At 44.9% G+C, this 19,901-nt stretch overlaps 1 protein-coding gene across 2 annotated transcripts in view; it reads right to left on the bottom strand.

The window, feature by feature from the left end:
* The window catches only part of dock11 (dedicator of cytokinesis 11), a 307,563-nt gene that overhangs the window by 79,712 nt on the left and 207,950 nt on the right, over nucleotides 1-19,901 (bottom strand). For both annotated transcript variants that reach the window (XM_059977401.1, XM_059977402.1), the window contains exon 44: nucleotides 17,020-17,077. In XM_059977401.1, the coding sequence (XP_059833384.1) occupies nucleotides 17,020-17,077 (58 nt within the window). The remainder of the gene's footprint in view (nucleotides 1-17,019; nucleotides 17,078-19,901) is intronic.

Raw genomic sequence — 19,901 nt, 5'->3', positions numbered from 1 at the left:
TTCTCATGCTGACTTCATCCTGGTGAATCTATGCTCTACAGTCTGCACATCTGTGGTGAACTATATATACCTGTCTGGACACGCCCCCTGCTGACTGCTCCTGTGGCTCCTCTCACAGACCCCTGTATAAAGGTGATCAAGGCCTGAGCCCGGCCTCTCAGTCTCCAGGATGTAGTATGGTGGTCACTCACTGTTGTTCCTTCTACCAGTCAATAAAAGCTGATATCTCGCCTTACGTCTCAGAGTGAGTTATTGATGGTGCATCAACATCCTTTCTATAATTGACCAGTCAGCATTGGACAGTATGCCTCGCCAACAGTCTGATATACAAAATAAGCTTTGCAGCCTTGAATTGTCTGCTTTCCTGGATGAACATTATCCTGACAGTTTCATTGTTTTCTCAGTGAAAGTTTTGGGAAAAGCCTGATTTGCAGCTCGAGTCAAACTCACAAATTAACAAACAAATGGAAGTATTAACAAAGAAAAATAATGACTCATACGTACCAAGGAAAATTATCATCCAAATGAACCCTCACCCAGATTACAAAGCAGCTCTGATCAGGCATTCTGTCCCCTCTAACACAAGCGCGCGTGCACACAGACACACAGGCTTTCAAGGACATACATGCACATAAAGACATTTAGATATTGACAGACACAAGGGAAATTCAAGATTGTTTAATATTATTTCGTGTACACAAGTGTATTCTGTTGCTGTTGTTGTGAAAGCTGCGTATTCTGTTTCACAGAGTCCTGGCTCTCACTTGCTACCCCCGACTGTGCCATCTGACCAGAAGGATTTTCAATCCATTGGATGGACTGCATGGCGTCTTCCGGCAAGACGAAGGGAGGTGGAGTCTGCCTACTGATCAACACTGCGTGGTGCTCGGACACAGTGGCACTGACAAGCTCCTGCAGTCCGGACCTGGAACATCTGTCGGTGAAGTGTCGTCCCTATTATCTGCCACGGGAATTCACCTCAGTCATACTGACAGTGGTCTACATTTCCCCCCAGGCAGACGTGGAGTGTGCTGTGAATACACTGTACGCCAACATCAGTGAACTTGAGACCAGGTATTCGGAGGCTTTGCTCATTACAGCCGGGGACTTTAACCAGGCCAACCTCAGAAAAGTGCTGCCGAAGTTATACCAACATGTCTCCTGCTCCACTAGAGGCCCGAATATACTTGACCACCGCTACACAGCAGCCAAGGATGCCTACCTTTCTGTCCAACGATCTCACTTCTGAAAATCAGACCATCAGGCCATTCTCCTCCTGACTTACAAACAGAAACTGAAGCGGGAGGTCACGGTGTCAAAAGTGGTGTTGCGTTGGACAGAGGAAATGGATGAGGTCCCACGTGACTGCTCTGAATCGGTGGACTGGTTAGTATTCAAGGACTCGGCAGCTAACCTCGATGAGTATGCCTCAGTTGTCACGGACTTTATCTGGAAATGCACAGTGTGTTTCGCAAGACGATCCGGGTATTCCCTATCCGGAATCCTTGGATGAATTATGAGGTCCAGTCCCTTTTGAAGGCTAGAGCTGCGGCTTTTAGGTCCGGGGATACCAGTCGCTACACAGAATCCAGGCATGAACTCCGGAAAGCCATTAAGGGCGCCAAGAGGCAATATCAAGCCAAGTTGGAAGCCCAGGCTAACCAGAGGGATGCCAGTAGATTATGGCAGAGTCAAAATGAGATCACAAAGAAAAGGCTGGGAATATCAGTAACTGTAGCACTTCTCTTCCTGATGAACTTAACGTATTCTATGGAAGATTCGAACAGAAGAGGAGCATCCTGCCCCCTCTGGATGAACTGGACCTGGGGGCATCGAGATTCATCATCACCAAGGAAGACGTTAGAAGAGCCTTCCTGAAGATAAATCCAAAGAAGGCGACAGGCCGAGATGGCATCCAGGGACGGGTTCTCCGGGCCTGTGCAAGCGAGCTAGCTGGAGTGTTTGCTGACATCTTCAACTGCTCCCTGCTTTAGTCTAAGATCCTCTCGTGTTTTAAGAAGGCAACGATAATCCCGGTGCCGAAGAATAGCAAGGTGGCATGCCTGAATGACTACCGACCTGTGGCTCTAACATCAATTGCTGTGAAGTGCTTTGAGCGGTTGGTTATGGCACACATCAACCAGAACCTCCCGGTCAACCTCAACGCTTTGCAATTCACCTACCGGAGCAACAGGTCAACGACAGATGCCATCTCTCTGGCATTACATTCCTCCTTAGAACACCTGGAGAATAAAGACGCATATGTAAAGCTCCTTTTCGTCAACTACAGCTCTGCCTTGAATACCATCATTCCAAATAAACTGATTCCTAAGCTCTGGAACCTGGGTCTTAGCACTCAGATCTTCAGCTGGATCTTCAACTTCCTCACAGACACAACCCAGGCTGTAAAGATAGGGGACAAGCTCTCCTCTACAATCACTCTGAGCACCGGTGTCCCACAAGGCTGTGTACTCAGCCCCTTGCTGTACTCACTGTGCACCCGTGATTGTGTAGCCAAGTTTCCATCGAACTCAATATACAAGTTTGCTGATGACACCACAATTGTAGGCCGTATCTTGGACAATGATGAGCTGAGTACAGAGAGGAAATTAAGAACCTGGTGGCATGGTGCGAAGACAATAACCTATCCCTCAACGTCAGCAAGTCAAAGGAATTGGTTGTTGACTTCAGAAGGAGTCGCGGACCACACAACCCCATCTACATTGGTGGTGCACAGGTGGAACAGGTCAAAAGCTTTAAGTTCCTCGGGGTGAATATCACAAATGACCTGACTTGGTCTAACCAAGCAGAGTCCACTGCCAAGAAGGCCCACCAGCGCCTTTACTTCCTGAGAAAGCTGAAGAAATTTGGCCTGTCCCCAAAAACCCTTACTAATTTTTATAGATGCACCGTAGAAAGTATTCTTCTAGGCTGCATCACAACCTGGTATGGAACTTGTCTTGTCCAAGACCGGAAGAAGCTGCAGAAGACCGTGAACATAGCCCGGCACATCACACAAACCAATCTTCCATCCTCGGACTCACTTTACACCACACGCTGTTGGAGCAGTGCTGCCAGGATAATCAAGGATAAGTCCTTGTGGGACACTTTTTGTCTCACTTCCCTCCAGGAGAAGGTTCAAGAGCATGAAGATACGTATAGCCAGATTTGGGAACAGCTTCTTTCCAACTGTGATAAGACTGCTGAACAGATCCTGACTCGGATCTGAGCCATACCTTCCAAATATCCAGAACTCACTTGCACTACCTTACTTTCCCCCTTTTCTATTTCCTAATTATTAAATTTAAATTAATTTTAAATTATTAAATTTAATTATAAAAATATAATAATTTATTTTAAAATTATATTTACTTCGATTTGTACTTCAGGGAGCGCGAAGCACAGAAATAAATATCACTGTGATGATTGTACACTCTAGTATCAATTGTTTAGTGACAATAAAGTAAAGGAGAACAAAATAATTGTTACTCCAGTAGCACAAAAGACACAAAGCACAACAATAGTAATTAAAAAACAATAAATATAAACACCCAAGATAGCTTATTACACAGATTGTTTGTATGCCCATAAAGTGACACTCAGCACAAGAGAGTCTGTACAAAAGGTGACTGACAGAAAATGATAAAGTAGTGGTGGCTGGGGATGTGGAAGGGTGGGTTAGTGGGTGGAGATGATAATCAGCCTTACAGCTTAGGGAAATTAACTGTTTCTGAGTCTGGTCATCCTGGCATGGATGCAACGTTGCCTCCTCCCTGATGAGAATGGAACAAACAGCTCATGAGCAGCGTGGGTGTGATCCTTCATGATAGTACTGGCTTTGTTCTGGCACCTCTCTGTCTACATGTCCTTGATGGTAGGTAGGCTATGCCAATTATATGTTGGGTAGTTTTGACAACCCATTGTGGAGCCTTCCTGTTTGCTGCAGTGTTGCTTCCGTACATGTAGCTTGTCTGGATGCTCTCTATTGAACTGCTGTATAGATGTGAATACTCCAGCTCGCTTCAGCCTCCTCAGAGAGCAGGCGCGCTGCTGAACTTCCCTGATGGTGTGGAATGTGTCCTCGGACCATGAGAGGTTGTGCAAGTCTGGCACTTCCAGGAATCTGAAACTGGTGATAGTTTTCACTGCTGTGCTGCCATTATAAAGAGGGGTGTGAGTTTTCCTGAAATTGATAATCATCGCACTTATCTTGTTGAAATTAAGGAAGAGATTATTTGCATGGCACCAGGCCCCGAGCTCTTCCACTTCCTCTCTGTCTCATCATTGTTGGTGATGAGCCCCACACGGTTATGTGATCAGGTAACTTTATAATGTGATGATGTGGGTGTTTGGCTGTGCAGTCACATGTGAGAGAGTGCACAGCAAAGGGCTCAGCATATAACCCCTGGACAGAAGCATGCACAGATGTTCACACAGACACGTGATTATACATGCCCGCACATGCAATTATACAAATACATATGGGTGGAACTGTACCTGCTGTAGACACGTGCAATTGTATTCGCACATAGAGAAATCCCAAAACAATCCTCTATCCCAACCACAGCCCCTCATCTTGTCTTTGCCCTTCCCAGTTCCTGGCTCCACCACCATCTTCTCTGCATCGCACCCAATCTGCCAACTTCTGGTGTGTCCAGTGTTAGCAACAGCTGACTACTAGTTGTCAATCAGGTGGGCTTCTCTGCTGAACCCACCTGATGTTTGCAGGTGGGTTGCAGTTTGCAGTAGGTAGTGCTTAAATTAGGAGGAGGTCCCAGAGTAACACTAAACTAAAGGGGAATAAACAAGTCTAAAGTTACAGTGGAAGACACCAGAGCATGGAATATTCCTCCTATGACATGAGGGGAATCAGGAAGACATCCAGTGTCCCTGGTGGCCACATGTGCACAAAGTGTTTCCAGCTACAGCTTCTGCATTGCTCAGCTGGACCTGAAGAATAATTCACTATGGAACAATGGTGATGCTGAGATCTTCATGGAGAACGTACTTAGAGCAAGTTCCATTGCAAGCAATGGCTGGACAGGTGGACAAGCTACAGATGAGGACCAGGAAGAGCATTAAGCATAGGCAGGTGATCCAAGACAGATCTTTCTCCATCTGGTACACCATTTTTTGAAACTTTTGTGTGGGCCGATCACTTGGGAAGGCAGGCAAGCGTGTAGATCCACACTCATCTCCACGGCTCATCTGCGGAGGCAAAAGACTAACAGAACGATAGTGATTGTGGATTCTGTCATAAGGAGAACAAACCGAGGACTCTGTGGCTACAAAGAAGTAGGAGGGTGAACAGCTAGTGCATGTGTTACAAGTTGGTGCCAACCAAAGGAATGAGGTCCTGCATTATGAATTTATGAGGTAGAAAGAAGATTAAAGAGCAAAGTTGTAATCTTTGGGTAGCATTCAATATGCCAATGATGCGGCCTAGAAGACTAGCACGCCTTCAGAGTTCTGGAGGCAGGTGGACTCAAAGTCGGTGCTGCTGGAGGAAACTGGTGTGTTGTGGGAGACGGAAGATCGAAAGCACCAAGCTGTCTGCTGGCTGTGTGCCCAGAGACCCGAGTTCTTTGGGCACAGAGCTTAGAACAAGCAATACAACAGACTTCTAAACAGCAAGTTGTTTGTTATGTCTCCCTTCTCGCTGTGAAACAGGGACGCCTCTTTTTTTCTTATCAAGGGGAGAGAGAGAGAGCCTATGGTATGTTGAATTATCAGGTGAATGAGTAGTCTTTGTGGTACTGCAAGCCTGTGTCTTTATTGATACTTTGCTGCACGCTTGAGTGCTCAGTGGGGGGGGCTGTTGCTTTTTTGCTGGTGGGGGGGGGGGGGTTGTTGCTTTTTTGCTGGTGGTGGGGGGGGGTGCTGTTGCTTTTTTGCTGGTGGTGGGGGGGGGGTTGTTGCTTTTTTGCTGGTGGTGGGGGGGGGTGCTGTTGCTTTTTTGCTGGTGGTGGGGGGGGGGTGCTGTTGCTTTTTTGCTGGTGGTGGTGGGGGGGGGTTGTTGCTTTTTTGCTGGTGGTGGGGGGGGTGCTGTTGCTTTTTTGCTGGTGGTGGGGGGGGGTTGTTGCTTTTTTGCTGGTGGTGGGGGGGGTGCTGTTGCTTTTTTGCTGGTGGTGGGGGGGGGTGCTGTTGCTTTTTTGCTGGTGGTGGGGGGGGGTTGTTGCTTTTTTGCTGGTGGTGGGGGGGGTTGTTGCTTTTTTGCTGGTGGTGGGGGGGTGCTGTTGCTTTTTTGCTGGTGGTGGGGGGGGTTGTTGCTTTTTTGCTGGTGGTGGGGGGGGTTGTTGCTTTTTTGCTGGTGGTGGGGGGGGTTGTTGCTTTTTTGCTGGTGGTGGTGGGGGGTTGTTGCTTTTTTGCTGGTGGTGGGGGGGGTTGTTGCTTTTTTGCTGGTGGTGGGGGGGGGGTTGTTGCTTTGCTGCAGCTTATGCAGTGTGGGAGGGAGGAGTTTAAATGTTTTTACATTAAATGTACCTTTGAAACTACCTGTTCTTGCGTTTGGGAATGGGAAGCTAGGTCAGTTGTGGTTAAAGGGATGATGCAGGAGAGAGAGCTTTAGATTTTGGATCATTGGGGATTTTTCTCGGATAAATGGGGCCTGTGCAAGCCAGGTGGGTCCAACATCCTTGTAGTGAGTTTGTTCATGTTGTTGAGGAGCAATGGGACCCAGGATAGATATAGAACTGTGGGCAAGGTTCAGTCAAATATTGAAGAGAAACTAAGCCAGTGTGTTAAGCAGAGCAAACATGGACATAGGAAGGCAAAAGTGCCTCAATTTTAATGATAGAAGTCTGACTGGTAAAGGAAGTGCTGGTCGTTGTCCATTGTGTCTGACAAAGACAGTAAGCCTGTACTGGGGAGCTGTCAAAAGTGGAAAATGGAAAATCTGTTGCACTGGGGCTGTTCTACTCTCTCAACCTCGGTAATCCAGGTCCAGTGGCATGAAAAAGCGTCACAAACTGGGGCCTTCCTTGGTTGCAGTGGATGACCGTGCCCTTGTCACGTCCGTCGCTGTCCACAGAGCATTGCAGAACCACCTTCTCGGCCATTGGATCTCACTGTCAACCTCATCCACCCAGTCTAATGGAGCTGACTTCACATACTAGCACAGGCCTGTCCCTATCTCACCAGGGTACGACACTGCCGACTACCTCAAGGGAAGTGAGCTTACAGCAATAACCAGCACACTGAAGTACAACACTTTTGCATTCAACTGAGCTGTGTCTCCAAGTTTTAACTTCTGTTTGGTACTGAGCAGATGAACAAGATGTGCGGAAACTCACCCACCACACTGTAAATGGAACCCAAAATAATACCCACTGGCTAATTAAACACCTCTCAAAGGTGGTGGAATTCCTTTGTCATTTCAGCCAGCTGCAACAAGATCCCATTTCCAGCTATTCCTCCCCAACTCTTTCATCTTTCTGCAGGACCCCTCTTCCTGTTACCTCCACCCCCCCCTTTGCTCACCCCTCACTGTCCACCCCTCCCTGATCCTTGAAGGCATCTCCTGCAACCTTAGGTGCTGCAACTCTTGTCCCTATGCCCTCTCCCTCACATCCACCCATAGACATAAACAGCCCTTCCAGGTGAGGTAAGGACATCCTCCAACATCATCTACTGCATTCTTGTCTGCTCTTCATCTATTCCGATAGTTTCCATTATCACTTAGTTATCAGATCACTGTAACACCAGAAAGACGCGAGGCGTGTGTGGCAGGGTCTTCAGCTCGTAACGAACTACAAATCCACCCTACGTGTCAACAACAGTGAGGACTTTCTTCCTGATAGGCCGACTGCCTTTTATGCACGATTTGATGCACAGCACGACATGCTGGTGAGAAAGGCCCTAGCCAGGGTTAAATCATGTAAAGCTGCAGGGCCTGAATACATATCTAGTCTAGAGCTAAGGGACTGGTGCAGCCCAGTTAAAAGAGGTTCCAAGAGATATCTTCAACATTTCTCTGGAATAGTCAATTGTTCTTGCTGACTTCAAGGCAGCCACCATTATCTAGCGCCCAAGAAGACAACGGTAACCCGCTTCTACAACTACTGCCCAGTGGGACTGACCTCAGAAATAAATGAAAAGCTTTGAGCAGCTGGTTATGGATTACATGAAATCCCATCTTGCTGCTACTTTTCGAGTACGCTTAATGCTCATATTAATCCACTGATGATACCTTAGCCTCTGCACTCCACTCCACCCTGCCTCACTTGGAAAACAGTGCCTCACATGCCAGGATGCTGTTTATTGACTTCAGCTCAGTATTTAATACAATCATCCCTCAGAAGCTGGTGGGTAAGCTGTCCTCATTAGCTTTCAATACCTCTCTGTAAATGGACCTTGGACTTCTTGACATAAAGACCATGGTCAGTCCATATTGACAGCAGCATCTCGAGCTCCATCATTCTGAGCACCGGGTTTGCGTGCCCAGACGGTGCTGACATAGGATTGTACTGCTAGATCCAGTACAAACCAAATCATCAAGTTCGCTGATGACACAACAATGGCTGACCTCATCAACAATGAGGATGAGAAGGCGTACACAGAAGAGGTAGGGCAGCTGGTAGAAAGCTGCATGTACAACACGAGTTTCACTGTGGACAAGATGAAAGAGATGATTGTGGAAGGTACAGGCAGACCAGTCCTCACTGCACATAAATAGCTCCTCTGTGGAGAGAGTTAAGAGCACCAAGTTTCTGGGAGTGCACATAACAAACGATCTCACCTGGTCCACTCCCCCCAACCAGTCTAATGTTTACATGAGTATCATTAAGAGTGTTCTGAGCAACTGCATCGCCGTCTCGTCCAAGAACTTCAATGCCCTATAAAGGATTGCAAGGACTGCTGAGAGGATCATCAAGGTCTCTCTCCAACTCATCCAAGATATTTATCAGGAGGGCTGAGTACACAGGGACCTTAGCATTGAAAATGACCCCTGCCATCCAACTTACAATCTCTTTAAGCCCCAACCATCAGGCAGGAAGTACCATGGCACTAACAGAAAGACTTTTAGGATGGGCAACAACTGCTTCTCTCACGCTGTAAGACTGCTATACTCCCTGCCACCACCACATCATATCTGAAGTGCCAGTAGCGTTATACTGTTTACTTTCCAAACTTGAGACATAAATGCACCTTGTGGGGGAGAGGGGGAGGGAGGGAAGAATAAAAGTTCAAAAATAGAGTCATGAGCAGAGTAATACAGTGAAACAAACTGGGGAAAAAGCAATTGCTATCTTCCTTGCAATGCACAAATGTAAAAAGATAGACAGAACAGCATAGAAGAGATCAGTATGGGCCGGTTATGGAATCTATATAAACTCTCTTCATGATCGATATAACCCTTCTCTCCTACACAGCCCATAACCCTACATTTTTCTTTTTCCCATGAGCCTGTGTTTTTTTCTTAAATGTTCCTAACGTATCAGACTCAACCATCACTTCCAGTGGTGTAATTCATTGATTCTCAATCTCCCAGTAATGCGTCTCCCCCAGTTCACCATTTCCCATCCCTCTCTCCTTGCCTGCCCATCATTTTTCTCTGGTGCTCCTCTCCTCTCCCTTTTTCCTTTCTACCCTGGCCTTCTGTCTTTTTCACTAACTGCCCATCTCTTTGCTTCATTCCCCCCCCCCTCCAAATTTCACCTCTCACCTGGCATTTCTCTCTCTCCCCTCCCCCCACTTTTCAAATCTACTCCTCAGCTGTTTTTCTCCAGTCCTGCCAAAGGGGCTTGGCCCAAAACATCGACAATACTCTTTTCTGTAAATGCTGCCTGGCCTGCTGAGTACCTGCAGCAATTTGTGTGTGTAATTCAGTCACTGATTACTTTCCTTGTTAAAATAAACCTGCCTCTGATTTCTAGATTATTTTCACAGCTGTTTTCTTTTTGTGGATTATTTAATTAGTTACTGCACTATGGAGAATATACAAGACCATTAAAGCAGAATCATTGGTTCCATACACAGATTTTAAGACAAGGATTTTACGAAGAACAGGATAGGAAAAAGCACAATGAAGAAACTAAATTCAGAATTATTATTTTTCCAAATACAATGCATCTGTTTCCATTTATTGGTTACACAAACTATTCCCCATTATCATCATTTGTTTCACATTTTTAACGTACAATAACATAATTCATTGCATAGGGAATCCTTAATTTGGTATCTTTATTTTATTTTATTAGTTTACTGAGATACGAAGAGGAAAAGGCCCTTCTGGCCCTTCAGGCCAGAACGGCCAGCAATCCCCAAATTAACCCTAGCCTAACTTGCGACAATTTACAATGACCACTTAACTTACCAACCTGTACATCTTTGGAATGTGGGAGGAAACTGCAGGAATTGAGCCTGGTTGCTGGAACTGTAAAACGCTGTGCTAACCACTAGGCCACCGTGTCGCCTGTAGGTTCGAAAATTCTTGGTATGTTGCTTCGAGGATAAAACAACTTCTTAGAAATTTTAACGTGTCAATATGAGTGTGTAAACTGACAGAAATTCTTGCCAGCTTTCAAGTTGAATTTCGAAAGTTTCAGCTATCATTTCTCAGTTACTTCATTTTCTCTTTCCTATGAAGTTAAATATACCACTGAAAATGAAAAAAAAAATATCTTCCATTAATTTTGAGGTTTTGATGAATGACTTAAATGTTGTGGTTTGCTTCAGACTTGTTGTCTCCTCACTGGTTGAGTGTTGGGGCAGAAGACTGATGAATTTTGGAGTTTTCTTACCACTGCAGAAAATAACTAGTGACTCATGCTAAAGCCGTGAGCAATGGAGAAACAGGGCACCATATACTACCTAGGCAGCTAAAACGGTACTTGTGGTTTTCCGGATTTGCTGTTTTTAACATGCATCTCCCTTGACAGTCAGGGGCTTGTTGTACCTACATGTCAACATTTGCCTAATCAAGTGCATGACTGTATTTTTCTATGAGAACTCTAACCTACATCCAATCCAATTCCATGCTCCATCACTTTTAAAATTCCACTCTTCCACAGGGACACTCCACTGATATGGTTTTCCACTTTAATTCCTTTTTAATTAACTTACAGGTACTGTTCCGTACAGTAACATGCCACAGATGAAGTCACATTTACTCCAATTTGTGTGTGAATAACGTTTCTCAATTTTTGGTTTACATGTTAACAGATATTTGTGGACTGTTCCTATTCGATCTGTAACTAACCAGCTCACTCCAAAGGTGAATAAATATGAGTTCTGACAGACACCTCACCCCACAATCAATAGAAGATGCAGCACTGTCTGATGGATTTTGACGCACCTCTTTCAACCAGACTTATCTGAATTGTGGTATTTAGAAACTACTTCTTTAATGCTAAAATTTGAGTTGAATATATATTCGTAGAGAATAATTGTTTAAAACCAGAGTAAAGTGAAGCCTTTCACTTTTAGTAGCAATTCTGAAATGAAATATACTCACATGTTGGGATACTCATTGCACCTTTATCATTTTTAATTGCTGTAAGATCTGTGGCATGATTTGAAATAAAATAACTCCATCTACTTTCCTCACTGCCTCAGAAAAGCAGCCAACTTCATCGAACATCCCTCCCAGCCCAGACATTTCCTCTTCTCCCCCATTCCATCAGGCAGAGGATACAAAAAATTGAAAATGTGCACCTTCAGACTTGAGGACAACTTCTACCCCACTGTTATAAGTATCTTGAATGAATCTCTTGTAAGCAAGTAATGATTCTTGCCCTCATAATGTACACCATCATGGCTCTTATACTTGTCTTCATGCAGGGGACTTTCTCTGTAACTGTCACACTATAGCTATTCACTGCATCTATGTACATGTGTCATGGAATTAGAGTCGCACAGCATGACTCCATGCCAACCATCTGCACTAACCTAGCTACATGTATTTGCATGCCGACCAACAAGTCCCCAACTACAATGATCCTATTTATGTCATTTGTTCGTGACTTTCTATGAGTTGGTGATTTGTGCTTGTCTGGAAAATTTTTTTTAATAGGGAGAGTCCCTGCCTCCACTACTGCTCTCAGGCAGTGCATTCCAGATTCCAAAAACCTTCTGGGTTAAAACAAAGTCTCCTCAGATCCTCTCAAAACTTTCTACCTTTCCCTTTATGCTTGGCTGCGAAACCTCAGATACCTCCACCATGGGAAACTGGTTCCCACTATCTCACGATGGCCCTCATTATTTCCTATCACATCACATTCCAGTGTCCAGGGCAAACAAACCAGGCAATCCAGTCTCCATGCGAAACTGAAATGGCCAAATTCAGGCAACATCCTGTGCATCTCCTCTGCAGTGCAGCTCATATCCTTCCTGAGACAGAGATCACAAGACTAGGCTGAGTATCCCATTGAGTAAGCGGGGTACTTACTGTTGTAAATAATGACAACTAACAAGCAGCAAAATCCTTAACAATGATTTTTCAAATTTCACATAGCCCTTACCTCCGTTATAGAGTTTCTCTCTATACCGCAGACCCTGCATCCTACCCCTCCTTCCCATCCACTACTTGCATTTCCTCCCCTTTTCCTCCCCCCCCCTTACTACCGACAGCACATCCACTCCCCCCGTCTGGTTCCATCTGCCCTTCACTTCATGATTTCCCTTTATCACATCTCTTCTTTATCAGATTCTGACCCCACCTTCACCCCTCATCCCTCCCACCAGCTGCCTTTTTTCCTCTACTCCACCCATCATCAAGCATGGAAACAGGTCCTTTGGCCTAGTTGCTGGCCAAGGTTCCCATTGAAGGTAATCTCATTTACCCACATCTTTCCAACACGTGAATCTGCCCAAATTCTTTTCAAATGTTGTGAATATACTCGCCTCACTTCCTTTCATGAATGGACCATATCTAGCGTGAAAAATGTTACCCCTCAGGCCCCTATTAAATCTCTCACCTTAAACCTATGCCCTCTAGATCTTGATTCCCCAACCCTGAGAAAAAAGAGTGTGCATTCACCAGACCTATGCCCCACAAGATTTTATGGACCACTATGTGAACCCCTCCCCGCTTTCCTACACTGCAATGATTGCCTGTGTCCTCCAAAACCATTCACCCTACTCCCCATCTGGTTCCATCTACCCTCAGTGGGAGAGGGTGAAGGTGGGGTCAGAGACTGGAGGATGATAAGCAGGGAAACAAAGGATTGCAATGCTAGAATCTGATAAAGAAGGGATATGATAAAGGAAAGAAGCTGCAGAATGTTGTAAATCTAGTCAGCACTATCTTGGGCACTAGCCTACAAAGTACCCAGGACATCTTCAAGGAGCGGTGTCTCAGAAAGGCAGCGTCCATTATTAAGGACCTCTAGCACCCCCGGGCATGCCCTTTTCTCACTGTTATCATCAGGTAGGAGGTACAGAAGCCTGAAGGCACACACACAGCGATTCAGGAACAGCTTCTTCCCCTCTTTCATCGAAGCTTTGGACAGTACCTTAACTTTTATAAATATACAGTATTACTGTTTTTGCACATTTTAAAAAAGTATTCAACATATGTAATTGATTTACTTGTTTATTATGTTTTATTTTATTTATATTAGTTTCTCTCTCTGCTAGATTATGTATTGCATTGAACTGCTGCTGCTAAGTTAACAAATCTCACGTCACATGCCGGAGACAATAAAGCTGATACTGATACTTGAATCATCCAGACATCTTCAACACTTCACTCATCCAGACTACAAATCAGCCACCAGCATCCCCATACCAAAGATCTACACTCTCAGAACTAAATGATGAGTGACGCCAATCATCAAGAAATACTTAGAATAGCAAAAACTCCATTTCTGCCACACTAGACACCTATCAATATGCTTACTAACAGGATCACTCTACAACAATTGCAATAGCACCTGGCCTATTGACACACCTGGAAAACAAAAACAAAAATATGTTTTTGGATCAAGCATGAGGAAATCTGCAGATGCTGGAAATTCAAACAACAACACACAAAATGCTGGTGGAACACAGCAGGCCAGGCAGCATCTATAGGGAGAAGCGCTGTCGACGTTTCGTGCCGAGACCCTTCATCAGGACCAACCGAAAGGAAAGATAGTAAGAGATTTGAAAGTAGTGGGGGGAGGGGGAAATGCCAAGTGACAGGAGAAGACCGGAGGGGGTGGGATGAAGCTAAGAGCTGGAAAGGTGATTGGCGAAAGGGATACAGAGCTGGAGAAGGGAAAGGATCATGGGACAGGAGGCCTCAGGAGAGAGAAAGGGGTGGGGGGGGGGAGCACCAGAGGGAGATGGAGAACAGACAAACAACTAAATATGTCAGGGATGGGGTAAGAAGGGGAGGAAGGGCATTAACGGAAGTTAGGGAAGTCAATGTTCATACCATCAGGTTGGAGGCTACCCAGCTGGTATATAAGATGTTGTTCCTCCAACCTGAGTTTGGATTCATTTTGACAGTACAGGAGGACATGGATAGACATATCAGAATGGGAATGGGACGTAGAATTAAAATGTGTGGGAGATCCTGCTTTCTCTGGCAGACCGAGCGTAGGTGTTCAGTGAAACGGTCTCCCAGTCTGCGTTGGGTCTCACCAATATATAAAAGGCCACACCGGGAGCACCGGACGCAGTATACCACACCAGCCGACTCACAGGTGAAGTGTCGCCTCACCTGGAAGGACTGTCTGGGGCCCTGAATAGTGGTGAGGGACGAAGTGTAAGGGCAGGTGCAGCACTTGTTCTGCTTACAAGGATAAGTGCCAGGAGGGAAATCGGTGGGACCCCATTTTGTTTTTGGATTTCAGTTTGTCATTCATTATTGTTCCAAGGACATTGGTAAACACAACTCCTACTCCTTTGTCTAAGTACACCTCTGTGCAAATGGGTGTTGGACTCCCTAACTAACAGACCCAGACAGTCAGGATGCACTAGCACTCCTCCTTCACAATCATCCTCAATACGGATGCCACCAGGGCTGAGGGCTGCGCCCATTGCTGTTCAGTCGGGCCTCCTTATTCGCAGATTCCGAATGCGCGGATTCAACCAACCATGGATCGGGACGACCCGGAAGTTCTCTCTCCAGCAGTCGTTGCTTGAGCATGTACAGACTTTTTTCTTGTCATTATTTCCTATACAATACAGTATAACAACTATTTACATAGCATTTACATTGTATTAGGTATTATAAGTAATCTAGAAATGACTTAAAAGTATAGGCAGTCCCCGGGTTACGAATGAGTTCCATTCCTGAGTCCGTCTTTAAGTCGGATTTGAAGTCGGAACAGGTGCATCCGGTATTATTTAGCATCAGTTAGTCAAAAGTTTTTCTTAGTATATAGTACATATTTTACCTTTCTATGCATATAAAACACTTCAGAAACATACATATTTTAATAATTTAACCATTGCGTTGCTTAGTAATAATTATAGCTTTCATTGGGAGGCCTTTCACATTCTCCATTAAAATTGTTCCGATCGTTGACCGACTGTAGCCTAATGCTCTTCCAATGACCGATGGCATTTCACCTGTTTCCGATCGCTTTATTATTTCCACTTTATTTTCAATTGCAGTTGTGATTATTTTCGTGAACAGAAGCACTGTGGATTCAGAGCTGCGCCACCAGATCCTAATGTCCACCGCACTGAGCCAGGTTAAATAAAGTCCAGGGTTCCGCTGGGTCCTAAAGACCACCGCACTGATTCATGTTAAATAAGGGACTTGACCATCCGCAAATTTTGGTATCCACGGGGGGGGGGGTCCTGGAACTAATTCCCCGCTGATAAGGAGGGCCGACTGTACATGCTGCTCACACACTTGACAACATGGCCAAAAAAGTATGTCTGTCTGTCTGTCAAACACCCAAACAATTACCTACCTTGTCAAGTTTGCCAAATGACATGAGAGTGGTGAGGCTCATTAATAACGAAAGTAATGCAGCCTAGAGAGAGGATTTTGAATGGTTCGAGACTCGACGTCAGGCAAATACCTCTTCTTAATGTCAACAAGACAAATGAAATGGTTATTGCCTTCAGGAATACTTGCATCACTCCCACCCTCTTTACATTAGTAGCACAGAGTGGAAACTGAACAGTTTCAAACTCCTATGGGTGCACACCTCACAGAATCCCTCATGGTCCTCACAGGCACAACAGCTCACCAATGCCTCTACTTTCTGTGGAGGCTGAAGAGAGCTTGATTTTGCACATCCATAATTCTGTCATTCTACAGATGTGCAGTAGAAAGCATCCCAACAAGCCACACCACTGCTTGGTATGGAATCTGCACCGTGCTGGACGGGAAGGCTCTGCAACTGGTAATCAAAGCTGCCCAATGCATCACCGGCACCAGTTTATCCACCAAAGACATATATACAGAAACATGCAGGAAAAGGGACAGTAATATCATGAAGGTTGCAAGCATCCTGCGCAGGGAGTGCTTTTTCCACTCCCATCAGAGAGGAGGCTGCGTAGCATCCACATCAGGACCCCCAGACTCACAAACATTACTTCCCCAAGCAGTAAGACTGATCAACACCTAACTCCACCACTACTTTATTATTTCCTGTTAGTCACCTTATATGCAGCATTGCATCACTTTATGAATATACAAGTGATCTATGTATGAATACAAGCTATCTTATATTTACATTTAATTGTTTTTTTATTATGATTGTGTTCTTTATCCATTCTGTGTTTTTTTTTGCTGCATCAGATCTGGAGTAACACTTGTGGACTGAAAATGGCAGTAAACATTCTTGAACCCATGTTTCTAGATACAGGGTCTCAAGCTGAAATATCAACAATTCTTTTCCCCTTCCTCCCACTGAACTCCTCCGGGGATGGGCGACAAATTCTGCAACTCCAAGATTAGACAAAAAAAAAGAATGTAGCACCTGCTCACAATTTCTCTCATTAACAGAGAGAGACACTTCAAATAAGAAGCCAGTCAGATCCACAAATGAACCTAATGCTGGAGCATCCATTAAAATCTCACTCCCATCAATTAAAAACAGGACGGATTTATAAGGAAAATTTGAGTCTTACTCTTCCTGTGAAGGTATTCAGCGACAACAGCTGCCATGTGAACGTAACACATCACTGCCTGCAAAGGAGAAGACAAACAATCAAGTACAAGTTGTTTAGTTAATTGTCAGTCTAAATCAGCATTGTTGCATCCATTCAGCATGTTATGGGTTCCTTATCATGTAAATGAGACCATCACAAACTCTCTGGACTTGCTGCTTTCTCGAAGGTGGTGAATTTCTCTGCTGAATAAATGATGCCTTCACATTAGCACGCACGAGTTGGGCTGAAGTGTCTGTTTCAGTGTTGCACAACTCTTTGAATTAGTTGTAGATGAGCAAGGCAGCATTCTACAGTGGTTGGTTATTTAATCCATGATTGGCATCACCTAAACAGATCATTCCCCCGCTGCTGTTTGTTCAAACCTTGGATACAAACTAGCTGCCATATTCTGAGTACTACTGCAGAGAGCACACTGTCCCAAACTGAACATAGAAACATAGAAAATAGGTACAGGAGTAGGCCATTTGGCCCTTCAAGCCTGCACCGCTATTCAGTATGATCATGGCTGATCATCCAACTTAGAACCCTGAACCTGCTTTCTCTCCATACCCCCGATCCCTTTAGCCACAAGGGCCATATCTAACGGAGGCTGTATTGGGACTGAGGTGAGAGGAATCTCGATGGTGGTGAACCAGAGTTGGTAATTCCTGCCATAGACAGCTGTGACAGCTTGATAGACTTGTGGACATTAAGGGAATCAAGAGAGAAGGAAATAGAGCAATAAAAATAGCAGCGAGAAAGAAACATTAAACAATGTTTTTAGACTCTGAAGAGCACAGATGAGATGGACAGTCAGTTTTTTTCCCCATAAGACAGAGGCTAATTCTGCACCTATTTGACACATCAGGTCTGCTCTGCTATTTCCTGAACCTCCACTTTGAACGTACTCAATTATCTCGACTCCACAGTTGTCTATAAGCAATGAATTCCACAGATTCACTAAACCCTCCTGTCCAAGGAAATTCCTCTTCATCTCTGTTCTAAATGGATGCCCCATTATACTGAGGCTCTGCCCTCTGGTCCTGGACTCCTCCACTATAAGAAGCATCCTCTTTACATCCACTATATCTAGGTCATTCAAACTGGGCTTCTAGCCAGGTATAGGTATCGACTTTAATGTTGCTTTGATGACAAACTCTGCCATTTTCATCAGAGATGATGCCTGGGTATGTTTCGAATGTAGAAAGGGTTGGACAGAGTAGATGTGGAAAGGATGTTTTCAGGTGCTCTATCTTAGAAAGGATGTGCTGATGTTGGAGAGAGTTCAGAGAAGATTCACTAGGATGATTCCTGGAATGCAGGGACCAACATAAGAGGAGCATTTATCGGCTCTTGGATTGTATTCATTAGAGTATAGAAGAATGAGAGGGGATCTCATAGAAACATTTTGAATGTTGAAAGGGTTGGACAGAGTAGATGTGGAAAGGCTGTTTCCCTTGGTGGGTGATTCCAGGATAAGAGATCACAGTCTTAGAATTAGAGGGTACCCATTTAAAACAGAGATGAGGAGAAATTGTTTTTAGCCAGGGGGTCGTGGATTTATGGAATTTGTTGCCACATACAGCTGTGGAGGCCCAATCATTGAGGGTGTTTAAGGAGGAGATTGATAGGTATCTAATTAGTCAGGGTATCAAGGGATATGGGGAAAAAGCCAGAAACTGGATCTGGATGGGAGAATAGTTTAGCTCATGGTGGAGTGACGGAGCAGACTAGAAGGGCCGAATGGCGTACTTCTGCTCCTTTGTCTTGTGATCTTGTCTAGTCCGGTGGTACACATAGCCCTGTCATTCATTCTTTCTGATTGGATAAGGACTAACCAATCAGTTTCTGCTGCCCTGCCTTGTTTACAATCGAATTCTAGTTCTTACTTTGAGTGAGACCTTTGTTTTCGTTAAAATTATTTTTTCTGATTTTATTTTAATGGCTTTCTTCACCAGGCGGTCCAAAAGGCCATTGGTGGGGCACAGTAGTTTTTTGTTGAAGTCGATCCTATGGCCATTGTGAATGCAGTGTTCCGCTACGGCCAATTTCTCCAGGTAACTGTAACAGAAACACCTCCTGTGCTCCTTGATGTGGATGTCCTTTATCAGGACTCATGAAGGGTCTCGGCCTGAAGCGTCCACTGTACTTCTTCCTATAGATGCTGCCTGGCCTGCTGTGTTCCACCAGCATTTTGTGCGTGTTGGGGTAGCAAAAACCTGATTGGATGAGGACTAACCGATCAGGACTGACAGACGACATGGGTATACATACCAAAAGTATATATACCTTACACAGAGAGATTGGAGAGATTGGGCTTGTATACGCTGGAATTGAGGAGATTGAGAGGGGATCTGATTGAAACGTTTAAGATAATTAAAGGATTTGATAGGATTGAGGCAGGAAATATGTTCCAGATGTTGGGAGAGTCCAGTACCAGAGGGCATGGATTGAGAGTAAGAGGTCAGTTATTTAAAACAGAGTTGAGGAAGAGCTTCTTCTCCCAGAGAGTTGTGGAGGTGTGGAATGCACTGCCTCGGAAGACGGTGGAGGCCAATTCTCTGGATGCTTTCAAGAAGGAGCTAGATAGATATCTGATGGATAGGGGAATCAAGGGATATGGGGACAAGGCAGGGACTGGGTATTGATAGTGAAAGATCAGCCGTGATCTCAGAATGGTGGTGCAGACTCGAGGGGCCGAATGGTCTACTTCTGCACCTATTGTCTATTGTCTATAAAAGTCTAGACATGCCCGGGCATCATCCCTGATGAAGATGGCAGAGTTTGTCATCAAAATGTCAGCTCAAATCCATACCTGTACCCGGCTGGAAGAGTTTATTTGTCATATATTCTGGAAAAGC

The sequence above is a fragment of the Hypanus sabinus genome, chromosome 8, assembly GCF_030144855.1.
Source record: "Hypanus sabinus isolate sHypSab1 chromosome 8, sHypSab1.hap1, whole genome shotgun sequence".
NCBI lineage: Eukaryota > Metazoa > Chordata > Chondrichthyes > Myliobatiformes > Dasyatidae > Hypanus > Hypanus sabinus.
Note: the sequence above shows the minus strand (reverse complement) of the source record. Positions and strands in the feature narration are given on the sequence as shown.